The sequence below is a fragment of the Chaetodon auriga genome, chromosome 5 (genome assembly GCF_051107435.1).
Source record: "Chaetodon auriga isolate fChaAug3 chromosome 5, fChaAug3.hap1, whole genome shotgun sequence".
Lineage (NCBI taxonomy): Eukaryota > Metazoa > Chordata > Actinopteri > Chaetodontiformes > Chaetodontidae > Chaetodon > Chaetodon auriga.
In genome coordinates, this window is record NC_135078.1 from 26,397,639 (window position 1) to 26,422,147 (window position 24,509).

Here is a 24,509-nt window from a genome sequence, read left to right on the forward strand (position 1 = left end):
TCAACACGTACACATCTGGAAGCTGACAGATGAACCACTGAGCAGCTCCACAGTTTGGGGTTAAGGCTCTATCTCAAGGGCTCTTCAGTGGTGGAAATAACAGAGGGGTAAGTGCTCAGTCTTTCCACGTGTCAAACCTTTGGGTCACAGGCCCAACCTTTTTTTTTTTTTTTTTTTAAGATATCCCAAATTATACCTCCACAAAGCTCTTCTCTTTGCTATTTGCAAAAACCAGGAATCTGATTGTTACCACGTTTGACTTGGAGAGGAATATAGTGTTTTATGCCAAACTTACATGCTAGTTAAAGTTTTGTGCAAAAGGTCATTTTATGTGACTGCTCCCTGCAAACACTCACAAATATGACACAGACAAACCATCTTATTTATAGAAACATGCATCAAAGATAACAACCACCACATTTATTTTACGCTTTGTAACTGCCATTACAATTGTTAATAACTATTTTATTCCCAGTGACCTGTTGGGGTCCGTGCCCCGTGTTTCCCCTCATGATAACACATCAAAGAAACATGGAGCTGGAGCTGAGCAGGGCGGGGCAGTGCGCATGCGCGGTACCTCTTTGTGGCCCTTCTCTTCTTGGTGCTTGTCTGGTCTTCAGAGACCTTTTCCAGCACTAAATCCAAGGATAGGAGTGCCAAGCAAAGCTATATCTGCTCAGTAAAACTGTTTGCGAGGCTGCAAACGTCACTTAGCATCGACAGAGAGTGTGAGACAGGCACAGAGCACCCAGGGCGTCGACTGGCCGACCAGCAGAGCATCCATTCATCCTTTCATTGGCAGCTCAGGTTTTCCAGTCCAGCTAGCTTAGCGTTAGCCGAGAGGCAGGGGACAGCTGTGTCTGAGGCATCTTCAAAATGTCGGGGTACCAAGGAAAGAAGAACATCCCACGAATTACAGTGAGTATCGTGTCGTTATTCGGGACAAATATGTCATTTGTCCGTCAGTGGTGGTGTTTGGGGAACGTGCGGCGAGCCTCTGGATTAGAAAGGCTAGCCGACGTTTAGCATGTCGGGTCCATTCATTGACAGGCGCAGCCTCCAGCAGCACCCCTTCCCCAGCCTGGCATGAATAATGATGACCTGCCTGTGGGTTTGCAGCAGGCTCTTTGATTGTTGGAGCTGAAGTGGTATTTTTGTGTGTGGTGAACACTGAGGGCTTGGTTGAAGCAGCTCCTCGCTCCTCTAGCTGTCATTAGCAGCCGTTAGCTCTGCCTTGCAGCATCCTCAGCTTGGAGGGTGTAGTTAACAGGTTCAGCTTCCTTCACTGTCATCATCTCATCTCTCATCCTCCATCATCTCACATCCACTCAGCCTCCTTTTTACTCTTTATTTTGTAGACTAGCTTCCAATGCTGCACGACAAGCTTTGCTCATTTAACCCTGATCTGGGATTTGATCATTTAAATTTGCTTCATGGTGCAGCTTTTCCACCAGAAAGCACAGCATTAAGGGCCTACAGTAGGGATGTCGTGATAGTTAGAGGAAGTAAAACCTCTTTTGTAAAGTAGGTCATCGGACAGCAGCACCCATCCAAACCTTTCCCCAAAGCTTTCATCATGCAGCTGTTGTGGCTGCAGCATAAAGGCGGCAACTGCTTTAAGTTTGATCATTTAATCACAACAAATGGTGAAACACTGACTCAGGGTCAGGCTGTGGTTTGCGCAGACAGTTCTCTGTAGATGTCTGACAGGTAGAGGCAGGGTTATGAACATGCAGCCCTGACATCCCAGACACAACATGCAGACAGCAGTAACTGTGCAGCAGCCCCCCCACACACACACTCATAGACGCACAGTCAGACAGCGTTTGTTAGTTTGAATTGAAGCAGGTATTTTTATTGAACATTTAAACAAAGCAGAGAGTTAAAATCATGATCAGCTGCTCCAGCCATACACTGATGGAATAATGGTGCTGGAAAAGCTGTTCATCTTATTAATCATGATTATGAGCATGGTCTGTGGTTCAGGTCTCTTGGTACAGTTTGCATGTCCGAGCATCAGTCTATCGATTGGCTGGTAAGATCTGAACTTCCACCAGCCATTTGGCCCGTGGACAGAAGAGTGCACACACAAGTGCACCCTGGGTGTCCGTAATGAACTGACAGCTGTGTGACGCTCTGTGTGTGTAACACAGTTCCTGCCTCCATTGACAGTATGGCCGACAGTGAGCCCTTCACTAAGTGCATTCAGTCAGCAGTAATCAATTCAGTGTTCAGTGAGGACGTAAATCTGTTTACACAGTCATATTGTGGGGACTCGCCATATCTGCTTATTGTGAATCTGATGCAGAAGCACTTTTCAAAAGCTGGGAAAGATGTGGAACGCTCCAAAAACACCTGTTTGGAACATTCCACAGGTAAACAGGCTGATTGGTAACAGGTGAGAGGATCATGATTGGGTATGAAAGGGGCATCCTGGAAAGGATGGAGTGAGGTTCACCACTTTGTGAACACATGACTGGATAAAGAAGATTACTTAATGGACTCGGGATCACTTCACAGGGTCCTGACTTCCTTTGACTCTGGGTTCTATTTTCTGATAAAAGTGCAGAATTAAAGACTCCAGCACAGTGAAAGCCATTTTGAGTGGAGGTCTATCTCAGTGCGCCCTTCAGTGACCACAGAGAGGACGCGCTGTAGGTTATATGACCCACTTATAGGGGAGTAATGGGCTGGGAGATCATGTAAATACAGCCACGACTTGTATACCTAATGCGTTCCCGCTGCCCGTGTCCGTCCACTCTGCTCATTAGAAACTGAGTGTTTCCTGCTGTGAAGTCGGCTGTAACCCACGTCTGTCTTCATTAGCTTTCCTGACTGTCCTCAGAGACCCCGGGAAGCCTCCAGGAGAGATAGGCCGGCCCGCTCTCCTCTCGTGTCGCACAGGTTGAGTTAATTATGCCATTCAACAGATTGAGGTCTTACTTGAAGGTTTCGCTCAAGAACTCCTCCCTTCAAGTGACGTGTCTGTTTTATGTGAATCGTTTCACAGGATGAACGTTGATGTGCTGATCAGTGGGAACTGGGACTGGGAAACTGGGAAATGCATTAAGCAAAATGAGTCACTAAAGTTGGCCCAAGGGTCTTTTCCACCTCTTTGTCTTTGAAATTGGTCAATTTCACTGTTGAATTATGGGACAGCCTGTTCGCCATAAGGAATTAACGGAGCTGATTCTCGCTCTTTTCTCCGCTCAGCAGGTGGCGTGAATTTTTTGTGCTTTGTGGCTGATGTGAAATACCGTCTGCTCCTTTCAGAGTGACCGTCTCCTCATCAAAGGAGCAAAGATAGTCAACGATGATCAGTCATTCCTGGCTGATATCTACATGGAGGATGGAGTCATCAAGTGAGTTCAGCAGAGGATTTTAAATGTTCTGTGTGAACCATATGATGAATGACAGAAATATTTCATTTTATCGACAAAGAACACCTTCACCTTGACTCCTGGAATCTAGATTCTCTCAATCTTGTCACGTTTCCTTCATTAATTTCTGTAATTGTTCTTTTATTTGCCTCCTTCAGGCAGATAGGAGACAACCTCATCGTTCCTGGGGGCGTTAAGATCATAGAGGCTCATGGGAGAATGGTGATGCCCGGCGGTATTGACGTGCACACCCGGTTCCAGATGCCTGACCGAGGCATGGTGGCAGCAGACGACTTCTACCAGGGCACCAGAGCGTCCCTGGCTGGGGGGACGACTATGATCAGTATGTGTTGTATCAGACGCGTTTCCTCATGCTCAAAGCACAGCCATCCTGTTGCAGGGATCATGACGCCGCAGATGTGCGCTCCCTCAAACGTGTGATTTAATTACTCTGTTTGCTTGCGCACATGAGATCCAACCTGTTTGTTTGTGCTTCACAGTTGACCACGTGGTGCCGGAGCCTGGCGCCAGCCTGGTGGCAGCTTTCAAACAGTGGAGGGAGTGGGCCGACAGCAAGTCCTGCTGTGACTATTCTCTGCATGTGGACATCACCGAGTGGAACAAAGGCACTCAAGAAGAGATGGAGGCCCTGGTGAAGGATCACGGTATGCAGCCAACACACTCACATTTGTCTCTACGTGCATTAATCACTGACTCGCTGCCACTTTTACTGCTACAGGAACGTTTCTCTGTCTTTATGTTTCAATGAAAAGTGTTTCTCAGACAGTGTTATGGGAGAAAAGTAAGTCGCTGCCTACAGACCATAAACAGTAACTACATGTTTCTGCTTTGTAATTTTTATGCTTTTGATTTTACTTTTCTCCTTCGCTCTGGGTTTTCCCTCTTTTGCTCTCTTTATTCCACCTTTGGCTGTTTTCTCTCATAAGTTTTCTATCTTCAGGTGTCAACTCTTTCCTGGTCTATTTGGCTTATAAGGATGTTTTCCAACTTTCTGACTCTCAGGTATGCTCTGCGGCTCTGCAGCTGAGCCGTCTGTCACAGCACATGTTTTTGAGGCTGTCTTTGGCGTAGACGTCTGCGCTGCGAGCTGACCGGCGTGTGTCGTTGTCTTTTAGATCTACGAGGTGTTCAGTGTCATCAGAGACCTTGGAGCCATTGCGCAGGTGCATGCTGAGAATGGAGACATCATTGCAGAGGTAACAGAACCGCTGATTGTGGGTCAGATCTCGGCTGTAAGCAGTTATTGCCTTTTTGGATTATGATGTTCTTGTGTGGACTTTTTCAGGAGCAGAGACGTATTCTCGAGCTGGGGATCACTGGCCCTGAAGGTCATGTGCTGAGCCGCCCAGAGGAGGTAAGACGGAGGACAGGTTACTCAGTAATTCTCAATAATCATGAATGCGCCAGCAGCATGGAGGCCAGTGACAGTGTTACGCTGGTGTCTTTTACGCTGACTGAATGAGTCCCCTTGACTCAGGAGAAGCTCTCTCACCTCTAACCAGTGTTGCATCTTGCACAATACGAAGAACAAAACATAGACTGTAAAAAAATAAATAGTGTTCGTGGCTATTTATGCACCAGCGCCCAGAACTTCAGGGCACGTCATCATCGAGCCATAAAAGGGTCATTAGCTCGTCCTCTTCGGTGTCATGTTTCCCTCTCTGCCGATCGGAGCTGGAGCCGATAAGTACTGTGACTGCTGCAGAGTCATCCGGCCTTGGAATGAATACTGATTGTACCCTTTTATTCTGAAGAGAAAAGCTTGGTGCCGGTGGCTGTTAGTGGGCTTTTTGTCGAGTGAAAGAGGTGGAACTGTCGCACCTTTTAAGAGAAATCCGGCATGGAAACCAGGCTGCTGATGAGTCTGACTTTGTGTGTCTGCAGGTGGAGGCCGAGGCAGTCAATCGCTCCGTCACCATCGCCAATCAGACCAACTGCCCCCTCTACATCACCAAAGTGATGAGCAAGAGCGCTGCTGATGTCATCGCCCTTGCCAGGAAAAAGGGTAAAAGGAGAAATTTAAAACTTCTTCTACAGATTTATTGCACGCCTTCGTCCGTCGCCGTCTGGCTTCCAGCTCTTTCTTTGCTCTGACGTCATCCTGTCTACTCCTGTAGGTGCTGTGGTTTACGGAGAGCCCATATCTGCCAGCTTGGGCACGGACGGTACCCATTACTGGAGCAAGAACTGGGCCAAGGCTGCAGCCTATGTCACTTCTCCACCGCTCAGTCCTGACCCCACCACCCCTGACTACCTCAGCTCTCTGCTGTCATGGTAGGCACTAACGTAAAACTTCACACAGCCGTCCTTTTTTTTGTAACCTTACTCATTTTCTGCACTTAATGCAAAGGTACAGTTAGATAGATAGATAGATAGATACTTTATTCATCCCCAAGGGAAATTCACAGTTGTAGGTATCACAGTTTTGCTATCAGTAATGGGTCATTTTCCTGCTTTCTTTCTTACCTAGCGGGGACTTGCAGGTGACTGGCAGTGCTCACTGCACTTTCCAGACTTCTCAGCGTGCGATAGGTAAAGATAACTTCACCCTAATCCCAGAGGGCACCAATGGCACTGAGGAGAGGATGTCTCTAATCTGGGACAAATGTGTGGTGAGTTTGATACGACCCCTCCTCACGCGCTCCACACATTCCCATCATGAAACAAATGTGCACGTTTAGGTGCTAGCTTGTGATTGGCCATCCTGTCCCAAAAGGTGACTGGCAAGATGGATGAGAACCAGTTTGTGGCTGTGACCAGCACAAACGCAGCCAAGATCTTCAACCTGTTCCCCCGCAAGGGCCGCATCGCCGTGGGGTCGGATGCCGACCTCGTGTTGTGGGACCCAGATGTCACCAAGATCATCTCAGCCAAGAGCCACAACCTGGTCAGATGATTACTCTGCCTCTCAACCCTTATCACAGTGTCATTTATGTGTCCTCGACGTGTTGAGAGCTCATTTTTATGGGCTACAGTGGCATTATTGTATGTTACAGCCAGCTCTGTTAAGAAGAACGTACAGTGGCAGTGACTGATTTAGTCACATTGAATAACACAGAATTTAGGTTTTAAAAGAGGTAAACTTACTTAAGAGCGACTGCAGAATGACATATGCTAACCACGTAAAGAGCAGTGTTTTAATTGTGTCCTGATCAAATCTCTTCCTCTGCCAGGCTGTGGAATACAACATCTTCGAGGGCACAGAAGTCCGTGGGGGTCCCGTGGTGGTGATCAGTCAGGGCAAGATCGTGCTGGAGGAGGGCAGCCTGCACACCATGGAGGGCTGTGGGCGCTACATCAGCCGTAAACCCTTCTCTGACCACGTGTACAAGAGGATAAAGGCTCGCAGCAGGGTGAGTCCTTCCAGGCAGTCGCACCGCAGAGAAACTGGCCGCTGAGCTGCACAGCTTGTGGTCTCATCAGTTTTGTCTGTACGTTTAGCTCACAGAGTTGCGAGGAGTCCCCAGGGGCCAGTACGACGGGCCGGTGTGTGAGGTGACCGTGACTCCCAAGGTGATGTCCACCGTCTCCTCGGTGAAGACTTCCCCCGCCAAGCAGCAGCAGCAGCAGCAGCAGCAGCAGCAGCAGCAGTTTACCCACCAGCCGGTGCGCAACCTCCACCAGTCGGGCTTCAGTCTGTCTGGTGAGTGATTGCACACATTTCAGTCCTGGCAGTCGGCCTCTTCCACGACGAGGCACTTCAGTTTTATTACATTGTACCTTCGTTTCTTTAGGAGCCCAAATCGACGACAACGTTCCTCGCCGTACCACTCAGCGCATCGTGGCTCCCCCCGGTGGAAAGGCCAACATCACCAGCCTGGGCTAAGCTCTCCTCTCGACGGAGCCAGGGGTGCAGGGCAACACGGGACCAGAGGCCTCTCTCACCGCTGTCACATCCCATCAGGTCACCTCTGACTCCCCCTGCATCCCACCCGAAAGCACTCCATCCATTCTTATTCTCACACCCCCACTGTGTCACCTCATGCAAAAAAAAGAAGGCACTATTCCATTTTGTCGCATCTTTCCTGCCATTTTCCATCGTCAAGGAGGGATCAGGTGAATCGAAGCAGCTTTTTCTGCTGTTTTTAAGCTCAGTTTGGTTTTTGACGACATTCATTTGTTTACATTTTTTTGTATATTTTTCGCTGTACATGTTTGAGCTGTTTAGCTGCCCTCTTGGCTCAGAGAGTAGTCCCAAGGAGCGGCCCGTTTCATGAGCGGGCGTTTTAGGAACTCCACGTGTTTACACTTTTTCTTCATGCGCTGTTCATTTCCCACATTTACGTTAGAATGTGCTGGTGGCCACAGAGCCACCTTCAGCTGAAAGTAAAGCCTCCATCGTCCATGTTTTGACGCCGTCACACTCAAAAGTTACAAAAATGTTGTTGCACTGCTGCCACAAGAAACTCAGAACACTAATAATGAAGATTAGACTGTAGAGAACAGCTCCTGCATCTCATCACACCTGATTCCGTCTGACGTTTGCAGTATTTTTTGTAGGTGCAGCTGAACATTTCACCTTCTGTTTGTGTTATAGTCGCACTTTTTTTGTAAAAAAAAGGGATGTTTTATGTTTTTACCCGTTGTTTTGGGAAAGCGCTGACTGCACTGAAAGGAACAGAAAGGGTATTTTAGGGTTAAAGCACTCATTCAACTTCACCCTGAACAGCTGGCGCATTAATTTGTCCAAGCAACCTGAACCTTTTCCTCCATTTCACCATTTTGTTGTTTCTCCTCAGAGGTTGTCAGGCCAACAAGCTTCCAATAATCAGACCGGTGTATGTTGTTCGGGATGCAGACTGAAAGTACGATGAAGCTTAGACGGGGGGTTGGGGGGGGTTTGCCTGCAGCCTCTCTGCACCTGGTGCTATTTGACCTTTGCTGTATATGTGCAGATGATGTTCACCTCCACACTGCAGTCTGTAAGCTCTGTCAAATCAGCAGTCATCATTTACTTTGAAACTATTTGTTTTGCACCTGTAAGAATCCAAATGGTAAAAACGTATGTGAGCTTGGATCTTTTTCTTTGTATTGGAAATGTCTGTATGTTTTAGGATATGTGTTGAATTGAACTACTTGCCTGCCTGTTCTGTAACATATTGATAGCACACTGTATCTATGAAGGCTCTTTGTGGGACCATGATCTTTGAGACCTGATGAAAAATGCCTCAGTATGTAAAGGAAATCCCTCACAGCGTGCTCATGACGTGTCCACTGTTCTCGGTGTTGGTGTTGTGAATGAATTACCAGATAGCCGGATTTTCTCGCCCCCCCCACCCCCACCCCCGCCTGCCCAGCGTTGTCGACGCCACGTTCACTCGAGGTGGTACCTGTATTCACTGAACCACGTTGGGTTGTCAGTTTCGCGCACTGCACAGCCGTCCTGTAAAACACTGGATTATCTCTTCCTCATTCCCTCGTCAAGTGTAGGTTTTGTATGCCAAGCTATAACGTGAAGTGATTTCCATTCGGGGAAGTTTTTTGGTGATGGTTATTGAGTTGTGATGTTGTTGCCCCTTTCCCAGCAGGTGTGATACTCTCTTGGTCGTGTATGTTTTGTAGGATACCAGGGTTTTGGGGGGAACTCATTGGTCCTGTCAGCATTTGACCCTATCTGTGTTGACTTCAGTGGATTAAAATGATTAAAACGAAACTTTTTCTGCCTCTTTTTTTTACATACAGCACATGAATATGTTCACCGTGTAGAATTCAAATACTTCCTAACTGAAAATATAGCAAATATTTTCACAAGCTTTTCCAGGAAAGATGCACTAAACTCCTCTTACCTGCAGACACATTTCACACGCAGGGGTGGAAAGCACGAAGTATGCTTTTCAGGTACTTGTATTTCCCCTTTTCTACTGCTGATACAATGTTTAACTCAGCTGTACATACAGCACCAGTTTCATTGCAGATGGAGATTGCACAGACAAAACACATGATGACCTTGCACTGTTGATGCATTGTCACTGCTCTTTGTTATGTTATGGTACTTAACAGCTCTTGAGCTACAAGAATAAAATGCTGCATGCACGCAGTCAGGAACGTGTTTGACTTCACGCCTCAGCTTCATTGTGCCAAATGATGCAGGTGCAGAGTTTGTTTTCACTCATCTGCTGAAGGAGGAAAGTCTCTCTGTGCTCACCTTAAATCGGAGTTTCACACACGTACCTACAAGCTGAATTTGTGACGTCATCACAGTTTGGAGGCCAATCGTGTTCCAGGATGCGACTTACACAAGTGTGATGTTGAAACGTTAAACCTTCAGGTCACAGAAAGTGAGAACAGACTTCTCAGCATTCAGACTTTTCATTAAAGAGTCTAGTAATTAATCTTTTTGTGGAAAGAGCACAACAAACACACGTTTGTCTTTATGTTTAAACATTTCAGTCGAGTTTCTTTACTAAAATAATGCACACGGGTGATTTTTATACTTCACGATACTTCGTACTTGCAGGACTTTTGCAGTATTTTTACATTGTGCTGATGCTACTTTTACTTAAGTACAGACTGAACCTTCCTTCCATTGCTGATTAAAAGATTCTCTTGATCACATAAGCAATTAATTGGAATGAATTAATTAGAGGTGTACCAAATGAGCAGTGTCTCCAGCGTCCTTACAATTAACAATGCTGTCCAGGAACCTTCTGAACAGTTTACAGATATGTCGAAGTCAGCTATCTGATATATAAAACAGAGTGCTGTTAAGTTCAAATTTGGGAATCAGATGTTTTGTTGAGTCACAGCACATCCAGCAGTGGTTGGAGTGGATGCAGAGAGGCAGTGAGACACTAGGTGGAGGCACAGAGTCGTGATGCGCAGCCTCAGCCTCGCAGCAGTGTTTTGTTGCTCCAGCTCCTTCAACACTTCAGCCACAGGGATGCTCCCAGAAAAATGAACTGAGCAAGACGACGTCACGGCCAGTGCACACATCAACAACAGTTCTGTGATTAGTGAAGCCCCCTGGCTGTTTGACAGTCGTCCAATTAGGACTTAGCATGATGAGCGCACTGATTAAACCGGAGAGGGGAATCCTATAATGTCAACATCTTCCCCCACTGATGAGAGCTTTAGAAAGAACACAAAAAGCATCAGGAAGACTTTACAAAGCTAAGCCCTCCTGGGAGAAGTCTGCAAACATGACTCACCAGCTGCGCTCGCTATGCTTTCAATCCCCTGGAACATAGACACCAGCTCTGCAAGTCCACAATCCTTCCCAGAATTCAATTGTCATCACTACATCATCACGAACATGAATTTAGAACTGAAAGCATTCATGATAACATTTATTCCCCTCCAGAGTCAAAGATCGAGGGTTCAGCGGTGGATCAGATTTTAAGACAATGCAGATTATGCACTTATTGATAAATTCAATGCATGAAATTCAGCTGCTGGGTAAGAGGAGAGAGTGGAACACAGGGGGGCTGTTCATGCCCTGTTCCAGTCTATATCTGACTACTGCGAGGCTGCAGATCTATTTATGGTGTTCATTACAGCTATTGCATTTGGAAGATGATATATCTTTATAAAGGCACACAGGTATTCGCTGGCTGAGGTTTTGTTCATAATCCCACCACTCTCCACAGGCAGACAATGGAAGGGAGGGGTGAATTAGGCCATCTGTACATCTGTAGTTTATTGCTGCGGCTGGTAGCTGCTCTCCTAATGGCATCTGCGCAGAGATGGTGTGATTTACAGGTTCACAGACATGCTAGTCAATGACAACGCGGACACAGACAAGCACTCAGCTGCCTCGCCGAGTCCCTCCCCTGTGGGAAATCTGTCGACTCCACTTCTAGAGCTGAACTTCACACGCAGGCGGGTGGATGGGCTTAACAATGCCGACTGCATCTCCTCCCTCTCGCACTCACAAAGGGAGTGCATCTTGGTACTACAGAAGGAGTAGCCAGGGGAAATAAATCAATACGGTTGGCCGAGGTTGTCCTCTTACCCTTTGGTGCTTCTGCGTCAACACAGAGACACTTTGCAGTCTTGACCTCACACTCAGTTTTGCACCTTTGCAATGGTAAACAGCGCCCACGCAGAAGATTTTATGAAAAGCCCAGATCAAGGCTCTGCGTGCTTTATAAGTGGATGACAACTAAATAAGACTGAAACAAAGAGAACGGCCTGAGAGAAGAATGTCTGAGACTGTATGACTTAACTTGACATCTCTAAATCTGGTGGATTTTTTAAGAGGCTTGGGGGCTGGTCAGGATTGAGGTCAGCAACCACAAGGTCAGTTAAAATTCCACACAAGTATATTAAGACATCCATCTGGCACTGCTGTGAGGTACATGAAATTGTGGGAATTTGGATAGATGAAGTAGAAGTTTTGAGGGGCGATATATTCAGTGAATCAACCAAAAGAAACAACAAGCGGAGTCTAAAAATGTCCTCATGAATCCCTTGTTGGGAGTGCGTCATATAAATTTATTGTAATGTGACATGGAAGTACACAAGGTCCCTCGGTCTTTACTGTGTACAGAGCAGTACACAAACAACATTTTGACAACAGGAACAGCATTAGGCAAACAGGAGCACCACTGACCAGCATTTCTGAAACATTCGGTGACATCATGCAACATATAAAACGTTCCTATTTACATGATTTTACATTTGACCTGCTCTTCTGGAATATAAAATATGTAAACATTTAGAGGTCTTTTGGTCTCTTCACTATAAGGATTTTTCTTCTTCTTTTGGTCCACATCAGGGGAGTGTTTACAGGATCTTTTCACACTTATACAAAATGTAATGGACATTAGATGCACTGCAGTAGTTTGTGTTTGTGAAAAGGGGTAAAATATGATGGCTGTCATGTTCCTTTCGATGTTACATCCAGAAAAATCACAGAATGACATCAAAGCTGAGACTTTTACGTTTTAAATTCAAAGCAGCCATCATTCCATCACAGCTCATCATTCGTGATGGTAACAGAGCAAAAGGAAACATCTTCTCATCAGTGACCTTGAAAGAGGAGTCATGACTAATGGATGAAGGATTACAGTAGTTATACAGGCTCTCCGTTTTCCGACAGGGACAGTTGGTGGATTTTAATGGTGGGGAGGTTTCCGACAGGAGGGGGGTGGGCGCAGTTTGACTCCTGTGGGGGTGTCCCATTGCTGAGGATGCAGCAGCAGGTCTGATGGAAACTTTTACTGCAGAGTTTGGCCACTTTGGCCCTGCTCGTCTCAGCCGGACCGGATCCGGCGGTGGGGCCTCCGGAAAAGACCTTCCACTCCCTGCTGTCCCTGGAGGAAGGGGTCCTGGACAGAGCCATGGAGGAGGAAGGGCTGAGCCGACAGGGGGCCCCCCTGCTGTCCAGGCCCAGATTGAGGGACTGGTTGTGACCCTGAGTTTGGCTCTGAACTGCATTCAGATGATGATGGTGCGGTCTACGGGCCATTCTTAGACAGCGAACTCCGAGTAAACTCTGGAAAGCTTTCTTAAACTCCTGGTTGGAGCACGGGTAGATGATGGGGTTGATGCAGCTGTTGAAGTAACCGAGCCAGAAGGTGATCTTGAAGACAGTGTCTGAAGGTCTGTATGCAGGGAAAATGGAACCTGTGTGGACATTAAGACATAAAGCATGAGTATCATTACAACTGATTTATTGCCTGGAAAGTGCAGTTTCAGATGTTAGAAAACAAATCTACGGCCATGCTAGCAGCTCCGTGAGGCTGTCGGCACAACTGTGATTGTAATTGTCTAATTAGCACAGTACAGGTCATTAGCAGTGCAGGTGCTAATCTGTAGCAGCATTTACAACAATCCAGTGGTTTCTAAGATATTTTATAAAACCTAAACCATAAAAGTCAATCTCATGGTGGCCCCAGGAAAAAGTCACCAGTGTCATCAGGATTCATCTTGTGAGGGAACGTGGATGTCTGTGCAATATTTTGTGCCGATCCATCAGGTAAATGTCTAACTGAATAACCCGGGAAACCCAGCGGTGGGGCTAGAAGCTAAGTCAGATGTTGGGATTCATCCTTTGGGCATCATGAATATCTGTACTGAAGACTGAGATATTTTACCAAAAAAACAAACATGTCAACCTGCTGGTGGTGCTAAAAGGAAAAACTAGTGGATCTCCAAAGACATGAGGGTTCATCCTCTGGTGACATGTATGTCAACAATTCATTCTTGACCAAATGGCGCTAACATGGCTAAAATGATATAGATGACGTTTTCAGAGCTCCGGTTACTTTCTCTAGTATCAATTTCATCAAAGGTTGCGTTAATGTGAAACTAACACGAGAGAAACATATCACTGCTCTCATTTACATCCACCTAAGCCAATATATTTCTAATTGTTTTATCCACTCTCCACTAATAAAAGCTCCGCACTTGCCATCAAGGTTGACGATTGTATTAAAATTGCCGGTGCAAATAGTGCTGCTTTTGATTAGAGGAAGCATTCACGGCAGGCAGCGTGAGTGGGATCCTTAATGAAGAAGCAGAAAAAATGGCTTAACAGGCACATTACATGCAGGCCTGTTAGTCACTGATTCTTCACATATCCAGTGACTGCCAGTGAAACATTAAAATACTTAAAAGGATGCCATCTATCTATCTATCTATCTATCTATCTATCTATCTATCTATCTATCTATCCACCCTCAGGGGAGAAGCTGTCTTGTAAAATGCTTTATTGGTCGAGCTGTTGCGGACGGTTAAACGTGGGCTTTTGAAAAATGAGATCGTGATATGAAGATGGATTGAAGGTACAAGTGGAGAGAGTTTGGGAGCAAATTATTTTGTGCCCGGCTCTCCAGCTCATACATTTTATTCCCAGCTGTGCCAACAAAAACAATTCTATTATTGCCAGTACATTTGATAAATTCATTGTTGAATGAGAAAAGAAGGGTTCTGCAGCTGTTTGACAAATGTTTTGATGTCCAAAATCGATGAAACATCACTGGCTGTTGTCAAGGGGAACCTATGTAACTTTTGTTAATTCTATTAAAGCACAACATGATTTGTTTTGACAATATTCTATCAGACTTCTAATGCCACATCTGTTTTGGCCATGTTAGCACACATCCATCAGGCACAGCAGCATCAGCAGTCATTTGGAGTTTCTGTCCTCCTGATGAATGCGAGCAACTTTCACTCTCCTTTCAGCTCTGTTTTGGTCTCCACCAACTCTTGAGAACAACATGAGTTTGTTTTGCAGTTAACTTGGTCAGCTGTTTGGTGCAAGGCAGGTAGCAGAATGTGGCTTTTAGGGCTTTCAGCTGAAAACAGTGGCCGCCCAAAGCAAAAATACTTGGTTAGGTTTAGGAAAAGATCATGGATTAAAACAAATGTGTTATGTACATGATGTAACTTAAGCACGTTATGTAAGCTTGACTAAGTCAGTGTTGACTTTCAGTTTCATGCGGGACATGAACAGCGGTGTCCTGGGTGAACGTGCTAAGCTTGTTTCACCCGCCCATCCGCCCCATCTTCCTCCAAATGTGGACTTTCTTGATCTTTATTATCATACAGAGGTTACTGACGAACAGGATGAAAAATGAAGCTATTGCATAAGTGCCAAAAACTGCAGTTCCTCAAGTGGCCACCGGAGTCACCCGCCTCACCCCCACCCATGCTCCACCTCGTTGCCTATTTTTGGATTTGCCGGGAGTTTGGTGGAGTCAGGAAGTGCCGAGACTTCACAGTTTTATACAGTAAACCTTAGTATAATCATAATAACCTGCTTGCACAACTGATCCATATGGTTGTTTTTCTGGTGAGGACGGGCTCGATAGATGCTAAAAAACTTGCAGGGACTTGCAGTTGGGTGCTTATTATCTGTGGGTTCATCACTAGCAGCAACCTCTTTCACATTACAGGCAGTCATTAAAAATGTTGATTAGTCCAGTTTTAAGGAGAGGCTTCACACCAGCTGAAAGTCAATTTTTTGTCGACCTACAGAAGCAAAACTTCTCACACTTCTGCTGTGATGTCGAGCTCTATTGCAGGGTGTGTCAGTACATCACATCAGGTGTTGTTACAGGTGCACCAGAGCACACCTCCGACCGCACACTGCCACAACCAGACTTACAACTTTAAATCATGAAGTGCACTGAACCACTGTTTTTCATAATAGCTATAAAATTACTCTTTTTAGGGGACATTTTATGCATTTATTAGAGGGCAACAGTAGAAAGATGATGGGAAAAAAGATCAAACAAAGGGCCCCAACTGGACTTTAAGGAGGGACATTTCAGTTCCTGGTTGACGTCTTAACATCTTTGGTCAAAGGACGTGAAGTTATTCTTTGAATTAGCATTGGCTTGCTTTACACTTCGAGACAGTCTCTGAGGAGGACTTCTGAAATGTGAAGGAGAGAAGACGACAATCCTCAAACAAGAACAGAGCTGAAAAAATCCCATCTGTCTCAAATGCATTTTTTTCTGGTAACAAAACAATGTTAACGCCAACAAACCAAATCAAACAATCAAGACTTATTCAGCTCTATATGTCAGAACTCGAGCATTGCTTGGTGATTTACTGATAAATCTATCATTGTCCACAGACTCATGTGGCAGCGGTATGCAGCCAGACGCCAGCTTTAGTACGGGAGTGTTGGTAAGCTGAGGCCTTTCCTCATTTCCCAGTGCGGAGAGGCCTTCAGCCAAATGGTAACGGCTATATTTATGAGCATGAGAGCATGGAATAAATAAAAAAACCCTGAGGGATTTCTGAAGGCTTTGCCATATCTCATATCTATTTGGTTCAGATTTCCGCCTCACATTCCCTCCATATTGACTGCGGCACATATAGTGCATGCACGGTCGGCCAGCCGCATGATATCCCTTCAAGCCTGTCTTCATAAAGCTGGGAGTTCTTGAAGGGAACATAATATAAGGTCTGACACCGATGTGATAGCTTTTTCTGTCCTTGCTGCACTCGCATTGTGATGAAGTGAGCCACAGACGCAAAGGAGACAGGAAGGAGCAGAGAAAAGGCTTCACGCTTATCGAGGAATGAATGTTTGAAATACATGTTGGTCTGAAATCCTGTGCTTTTGTTTACAGACAGGGGAGCAACAGAGGCTGTCAGAGACCTAAAAGATTTATAGCGCCTATTTATAGAGCGTCTACCTGACCGAGTCAAAGCATTTACTACAAGAGGCCACAAGGCTCGTCTGACTGATAGTAACTTCAGTGTGCTCCCACAGAGGAGCAATTCAATTAACTTGATCAAACTATTAAATTCGCCGGCACTTAAAAACTTGGCAATCAATGAATGGATCTGTAAAATGAATTAATGCAGAAGTTGAATAGCTTTCTAAAAGTGGTCTGACTCATACGAGTAAATGCAGGTGATCAAATATATGAACCTATTTTGTGTTTGTGAAATTGTATTTATTAAAGGGATTGAAAGCAAGTCATCATCTGTATCTTTAAAGGAACAGTGATATTTTGGGAAACATGCTAATTTCCTTTGCTGCCCTGAGTTAGATGAGAAAACCACCCTCATATATGACCTTTCATTATGAATCTGGAGTCTTAATTTAGCTTAATTTAGTTTAGCATACAGACTGGAAACACAGGGAAACAACCAGCCTTGCTCTGTCCAAAAGGTACCTAAATGTTTACCTTTCGAGGCAGCTGGATTCACAAGACCACAAAATCACACAAGATCAGGCAGGCTGAGAATCTATCTCACCAGGCTTCAAGTTATGAGCTTGTGGCCGAACCACAGTGGTTTGGACCAATTAGTGTCCTGTGAAGAGCTGCTGGCGGCTACGGGCAGGCATGGTTTAGATGTGACGAGAGCGAGGGACGTCGGTCTTTGCACAAGAACACCGGCAGCTCCTACAGACGTTAGCGTAGATGCTGCTATAGCTGTATACTCTTCTCCTGACTGGCTTCAGCAAGAGTCATACTAGACGTCATAGGATGCTTTGATCTGATTGGCTGAAGTAACCCGTGATAGATGGTAATAAGTCATCCAATCACCAGCCAAGTAATTTTTGAAAGTGGCAGCCCGTTTCCAAAGACTTTCCATGTATGACTCCCCAGATGATTCTGTGGGACCAACCATCTGGTTAAATAAATCTGCTCACACCTCTAAAGCTCACTAAGGACACGAGGATGTCACCTCGTGCAGCCACAGATAGTCCCCCCATCATCCACAGAACCACAACTTGTCATTTTTAGCCTTTGGTTTAGGTACACACTGAACAGGTGAGCAATGATGTGCTAATTTGTGAACAACTGGTAGTTGTTTGAACAGAGTCAAGCTATCTGTTCCCCCTGTTTTCAGACTTTATGCTAAGCTAAGCTAACCCACTACTGGCTGTAGCTTCATATTTACCATACAGAGTGGCATCAATCTTCTCATCTTACCCTCAGCAATGAGGCAAATATTTCCCAAAATGTCCAACTATTCCTTTAACATTCATCATATAAACGAATTAAAGTGTAGGCTGATTCAAATGATGCTGTTTACATTATACTGAGCTGATTTCTTCCACAATTGTTGCTTTGCCCAGGCAAATGTTACAGAGGTTTTAGACATTATCTGGCGCACAAAATTAAGAATCACATACAAGAAGAGCAACAATACTCACCGATAGGTAGCACCAGGAAAAAGGGCAGCCAGCACAACACGAAGCAGCCAACCACAATGCCCAAGGTCTTGGCGGCCTTCTTCTCAAGTGAGAACTTGAGCAGTCGGAGGGCGAAATGTGTGCGGTTGTGAAGGGCCTCGTCCTCAGACACAGTTGTGTTGCCTCTGTGTATCCTGAGTATCACCTGCTCTGAATCGGACTTCTCTGTCTTGTGGCCCTCCCTCAGGCCCTGGCTCTCTCTGTGAGCTACCACGTAAACCCGGCAGTACATGACCAGTATGATGGTCAGAGGGAGGTAGAAAGAGCCCACGGCGGAGAAGATAGCGTAGCCCGGCTCCTCTGTGATCTTGCAGATGGACTCATCCTCAGGCGCCGGCTCTTTCCAGCCAAACAAAGGTCCAATAGATATGATAATAGACAGCACCCACAGCAGCATCACTGCCAGCAGCGCCCTGCGTTTTGTCATTATAGTTGGGTACCGCAGAGGGTAACTGACACCAATGTAGCGGTCAACAGAGATCACACAGAGGCTCATGATGGAGGCAGTGCAGCAGAGCACATCCACAGCTGCCCAAACATTGCAGAAGGCTCGTCCAAACACCCAGCGATCCACAATCTCTAAAATTGCAGAGAAAGGTAGTACAGTGGAGCTAAGCAGCAAATCTGCCACCGCCAGATTAACTATAAAATAATGCGTGACTGTCCGCAGGTGTCGATGGCAAACCACTGAGAGGATCACCAGGATGTTTCCCACAATTCCAAACACAATGAAGATGCCAAGCAGCGGGCCCAAAACCACAGCCTTGACCACATTGAGCTCTGGGACTAAAACCTGGCTGCAGTTGGAGCAGTTCTGTGTCAGAGGAGCCGGAGTCATTGTGTCCAGCACAGGAACCATCTGTTCCAGCACTATGCTGATGCTTGACACTGTCCTGTGCAGCAAAGGTAGACTGAAACACACACCTATTTAAGTTCACTGCGGGAGAAAAGGGACATCAGGGCATTCTCATAAGAGCCATTAGAGTAATGATCACATTAAGTCTGTCTTGTCAAAACATAATTTGAATGATGATGCTTCGCGCAAACTGCCATTACGTTGGCAAAGCATCAAGGAAAATAAAACAGGGTGCATGCACAAACACCGAGGGAGAAGAATAATATATGCAGGCGAAACCTACTGCGTTGAAATCAGGTAATCCATCTTGAAAATGCTACTGATGTTAAAACCGTTATTATGCAGCTGGTACAAAAACACTGTTGGAAATGCGTTATAGATGGGATGTAGAGACCCCATCTAGAAAGAGTCTTTCTAAGTCTATTTAAGAAGTGCAGCGTGAGAAACTGCTTTTCTGGCTTGAGTGGAAGGTGAGCAGTCGTCCAGGCTCTTCTTGTTGAACGCAGCGGCAGATTCAGCTTCAACACATCAGGATTCAGCAACAGTATCCAGAACCTCTGAAAAGAGAGACAGAAGAATCTGCTTTGAGAGAACTGAGGCCTCCATCACAGACAGTAAAACACAAAACCTTCGTCCTTGTTTTGTCTATTGTTTAATTTCTTCTTATTTTTTTCTTTTCCAGGTTACCACGGCTCACATCCATCAAGACTGTGGGCGTGAGACAACGTCTGCGCCGCAGCTCCTGTCAGATCAATGTGACTATCTCGAGCATATCGACCACACACAACGTGAGGTTGAAGAATAAAGAAAGTGCTATCGGGACCGATCGCTTGCCTGTTTCACTGAATCACTGGGGAAAACATCACACAATTAAAACTCCAGATGGCATCAAGCCCATCCGGAATAGCTGGAGAGTCAACAATCCAACGGTCAAAAGACCTAATGTGTGTTTTATTGCCATTTTGCAGTGCTAATATGATTTTCAACTGACCTACACAAGGCAGATCTCGCTCATAATCCATCTTCTCAACAAATCAATACCACACAGTGACGTCTATATGGTAGAGGTCAAAACAATAGAATCTGACATTAATTGACGTCTGAGCATTCAGGTGTAGTTACACCGAATCTTTACTCCGGAACGGTTTTAAAGGAACAGTTTCACCTTTTGGGAAATATGCTTATTCGCTTCATGATTATACACTAAATGTAAAATCTATAAAAATCTTAGCATAGAGATCACAAGGGGAAACAGTTAGCATGGCTCCGTCCAATGGTAAGAAAATCCACCAAGAAATAGCTCAAGTACTTAACATACCAACAACATAAAACATTAACAGGCAGCTTTAAAAGGTGCTGGTTGCCTGGTTTGCCTTTGGCCATGCTAGCTGGTCTCTGCTACTTTCAGTTTTTAAGCTAAGCTAAGCTAATTATCTGCAGGCTCTTAGCTCCACGGTTAATGCAATTAACAATTTTCGGTACATATAAAAAAAACAAGCTATAATGTGTTAATGTGTGAGCTTTAGAGATGCTGGTAGGCAGATTTTGTTAGCTTTGGACAGAGCGAGGCTAGCAGTTTCCCTGCTACTTCCACTCGTTATGCTGCATTAAGCTACCCCAAATTCCAAAAAGTTGGGAGACTATGCAAACTGTTTGACTTGATTTTTGTAAATATCTGCTTATTCTGAATTTGCATTTTAAACAAGTTGGGACAGGAGCAACACAAGACTGAGAAAGATGTGGAACGCTCCAAAAACACCTGTTTGGAACATTCCACAGGTAATCAGGTTGATTGATAACAGGTAATAGTATCATAATTGGGTATGAAAGGGGCATCCTGGAAAGGCGCGAGGTTCACCACTCTGTGAACACATGATTGGATGAAGGATTTTTCTGCATGGGCTCTGGAACACGTCAGAGAACCGTTGTCTGCTGTCTGCTAGCATTAGCTCCATAGGTGACACACGCGTGAGTGGAACAGATCTTCTCATTTCCTCACCAACGTTTGTGAGTGTTCCCTCTGCAACTACAAGACTCCTGCTTGTATATTGCTGTTTTTCATGCCTTGTATTTTCTAATTCACACAATCTCATTTCAAGCCAGAGTATTTGGCTCTCTCCTTTGTGGCTGTCTAACCGTATAAGATAAGCAAAATGAGAAATTGCAGTTGCTCAGTTGGGTTTCTAAGTGACGTCATTGTGCACTGCTCCTCCAACAGTGACGATTTTGGCCTGAATCGCTCCCTCTGACTTTGATGCATCGAATTAATTTCATTGTGAACGCTCTGTCCTTTGACCGCAAAACAATGTCTTCGTGCCACGCAAACTCCTCCACTTTGACAGATGTGAGATTAATCTTGTCTGTGCAGATTACTGACATTTGTAACGTGGATGTTCCTTAACTAAACGTAGATTAGATGGGACTAGTAAAAGTAGTGCGGCCCTGTTGACGATTTTAGGATTTTGTTAAGCTGCTTTATTTGAGACAAAATTAAAAGTTCATCTGAGCTGCCCTCTTTTCTACTGTTTCTTGTCTATCTATCTATCTATCTATCTATCTATCCATCAGCAGCCCCTTTAACAGCAATGCTGGGGGGTTAAACATTCTTAACACACGACAGACTGTGCAAAGACATTGATGAGGGCGCAGGCATTATGCAGTCCCCTCAAGTCTTTAGCCCCCTCCCCTCCTCCATTGCTCCTCGTCACACTGTTAACCATTGGCTGACCTTTTTCCCCACAAGCCCCTGCTGGATGTACAGCTGTTCAACATGTCTGATAGACTCTTACAACGCTGGTTAGCCCCTGCAGGAACAGTGCGGCAAAAAGCCTGCATTCAGCAGCCATCATAACGCAGCACCTGAGAGCTTCTCCCACCCACTCAAGTAGAGGAAGGAGGTGCCTCTGAGGTAATTATGAAAGTGAGAGTTACATGTTTATCCACAGGAGGATTGCAGGAGCTCATTACATCGTCATCATTTTGCACTGTAGGAAAGATTAAGTTACCTCCTCTTAAAATATTGAGTGTCGCTGCGGCATTAAAATATTAAACGTACTGTGTTACAATTAACTGGAGGAAATAGGCTTGATGGATTTACTGTACAACAAGTTCAGTCATATTGACAGGCTCCGTTCAGTCACGATTTGCTCTTTTATGGTTATTCTCTCAGGAGTTTCAGTTCAGTTCTGCAGCGTTTGCATGGCAGGTGTTTATATCAGTGCCTGTAATAAGGTAGATATGACATTTACAGCTGATCAGTGACTTTATTACATTAATAATTAGGGTTAAAATGAAAAAGAGAATGTGACAAGAGGCCAATTTTGTCATGATGATTTTTTTCTTTTCATTTTTATCAGAGAAAATTTGCTCAGACTAGAGGAAAGAGTTATTTCTTGAGAGCTGAGCCAATTAAATCTTGAGATTTCCAATGAGCCTGACAGACCTAATTTAATTCAAACTCACACTTCATAATCTCAAGACTTAAACTCATCATTAAACTATTAAATTCTGAGACAAATTGAAACTGACAAGCAAACCTGTTGATGCGTGTGGATCCAGATGCAGTAAAGTGCGCACATTGTTCGGCTCTATTCCAGCACTGATCTGTTTAATATTCATACAGAGTGATAAACATGCACAGTGGGTGTTGCCCAGTGGAAGAGGCATGCCTGAGGGGTCATCCTATCATTGAGTAACAACATTATGATGTAAATGAAGGTTACATGCCTTGCTCAGGGACATGTAGTGGCATTTGCCTTTACTTTCCATATAATGTTCCCGTCACGAACATGTTTCTCCACCATCATCTACTAACACAGGCTGTCTGTTCTTGGCTGTTTTCCAGGCAGACACACAGCAGTGTGTTGAAAAGGTTGATGTGCAGCTGCTGCTGAGCGTTGGACAGGAATCCACAATAATGTTGAGGACAGCTCGAGACATTTGGCCTCTCTGTGTCTGCAGCTCTTTTAATTGGTCAGGAGTAAACATCCACTGTGGCTCAGCTGTAATCTCAGCCTCTTCGCTGGTGTGCTGGGTAATTCCCAGCTCTACAAGATGAGGCCACTGAGCAGGACTGTAGGTGATACCTGACAGAAAGTGACATCCACCTTCATAAAATGACAGAGACAGGGTCTTGTGGGCGCTTGTGATGGTCAGCAGTCATTAGACTGAGAGCTCATAGTGCATCTTTCTGACATACACACTCTTGAAAGTACATTGCTGTCATTTAAAGTGACGTTTCACTTGAAAACGTCTTTAAGATTTCAATTTAAGAGATTGGAGAGAGATTTAAAAACAACAGAAATAGCATCATATCATTCAAGTATTTATACAGCAGTCAAATTAATTTAGACTGGGAACTCCCACAGATTGGAAGGACAGCTGAAGATATTCAGACAGCCCATCTGACGATAAATCATGCGCTTCATTACTTTAAAAATTCTGAAATTAAAAATAAATCAACGTAATTTTTGATTACTGCTTCTCAATTTTTGATTAGATGGCAATTAAATTCTGAGAAATCTTTCCTTCTTTTTAAGTCAAAAGTCGGCTCATGTGGAAACAATGAAACGTGTCCAGCATCAGCAGCATGGACAGCAGAGGAAGAAACGCGTCAACTGGATGAGAAATAAAATAAACTCTCCTCCCAAAATGCCTCGATTAAATGCTTGAGATAAAATTTTCTGGCACTCACCTAAGTTTGATTTTCCCATCCCGACGCCTGGCTCAGCCACATTTGGAGACGGTGGTGATTGCTGACTCGCACCAGGAGACGCTGAAGCGAAAGCCAAGTGCGCTCGACGCGGAGAGCCCTCACGTCTGCCGGTCCAAACGCCCGACTTTCAGGTGCTCCAAGCCTCTTCAGATGATGATGAGCACCAAGTGACTCACCGTTTTCTCCTCGAACCACTTTCCCCCCGTATAGCCCCACCACCCGCCACCCAACCCTCCTCATCCTCATCCTCGCATCACCCCCCTTCAGCATCACTCCCTGTGCGTCATCGCAACCAGTCACTGTCTTACCAAAATGACTTTTCATTCAGAAATGTTTCATTAGCGAGCGTCACTCACCTTGCAAAATGTCAAACTGCAAGAGGAGAAAGCACAGGTGGAAAAGTTTTCATCATTTTAGCGTCGGTGGCGGTGATGCTTCAGATTACGGCTCAAAAATTACAGTTTAAAACACAGGGTCCAAAGCACTAGCTGGAAAGGACCCTGTACTTACAATGGAAAGCAAGGGACGGAGGATTTATACTATAATGAAGGAGCTTTCACACATATTTAATGCTGTCACTTACAGATAATGGCCATTACCTCAGCTGGAATCACTCATGCATGCTTCAAAAATCACCACACCATTAAAAATCACTGCCGGCTCACTGCACTTTCTGCTGCGAGCTGTCCAATAAAGTTTGTGAGAACAAACACATGTATTTGATTCTTTCTTCTTCTTCTCCAGTATTTTACCATCATTTTAAAAAAAAAAAAAAGTCCCATTAAGATGTCCATTTTTATGAGGCACATCCTTCTTCTGAGGCTCAGCCTGCATGTTGTTCCCCAGCAGGAACAATAAGTATATTATATCCATATTTATAAAGTTTTAACAATATTATTTCCCAAAATATTTCCATACAATTCAATAACT

At 44.9% G+C, this 24,509-nt stretch overlaps 2 protein-coding genes across 2 annotated transcripts; one reads left to right on the top strand and one right to left on the bottom strand.

The window, feature by feature from the left end:
• Positions 1-559: 559 nt before the first annotated feature.
• dpysl2a (dihydropyrimidinase like 2a) lies at positions 560-9,054 on the top strand. Its single transcript, XM_076729895.1, has 14 exons — positions 560-918; positions 3,274-3,362; positions 3,539-3,723; positions 3,881-4,045; positions 4,342-4,403; positions 4,517-4,597; positions 4,687-4,755; positions 5,286-5,406; positions 5,519-5,675; positions 5,872-6,013; positions 6,118-6,288; positions 6,575-6,754; positions 6,843-7,044; positions 7,136-9,054. The coding sequence occupies exons 1-14, from the start codon at positions 877-879 to the stop codon at positions 7,225-7,227; spliced, it is 1,758 nt and encodes a 585-aa protein (XP_076586010.1). The 5' UTR covers positions 560-876; the 3' UTR covers positions 7,228-9,054.
• A 2,761-nt stretch (positions 9,055-11,815) lies between these two features.
• Positions 11,816-23,701, bottom strand: adra1aa (adrenoceptor alpha 1Aa). The gene is made up of 3 exons (XM_076729803.1): positions 23,559-23,701; positions 17,971-19,422; positions 11,816-12,968 (listed from the first exon to the last, which is right to left on the bottom strand). Exons 2-3 carry the CDS (start codon positions 18,866-18,868, stop codon positions 12,415-12,417), a joined length of 1,452 nt encoding a protein of 483 aa, XP_076585918.1. The 5' UTR covers positions 18,869-19,422; positions 23,559-23,701; the 3' UTR covers positions 11,816-12,414.
• Between the last annotated feature and the right edge of the window lie 808 nt (positions 23,702-24,509).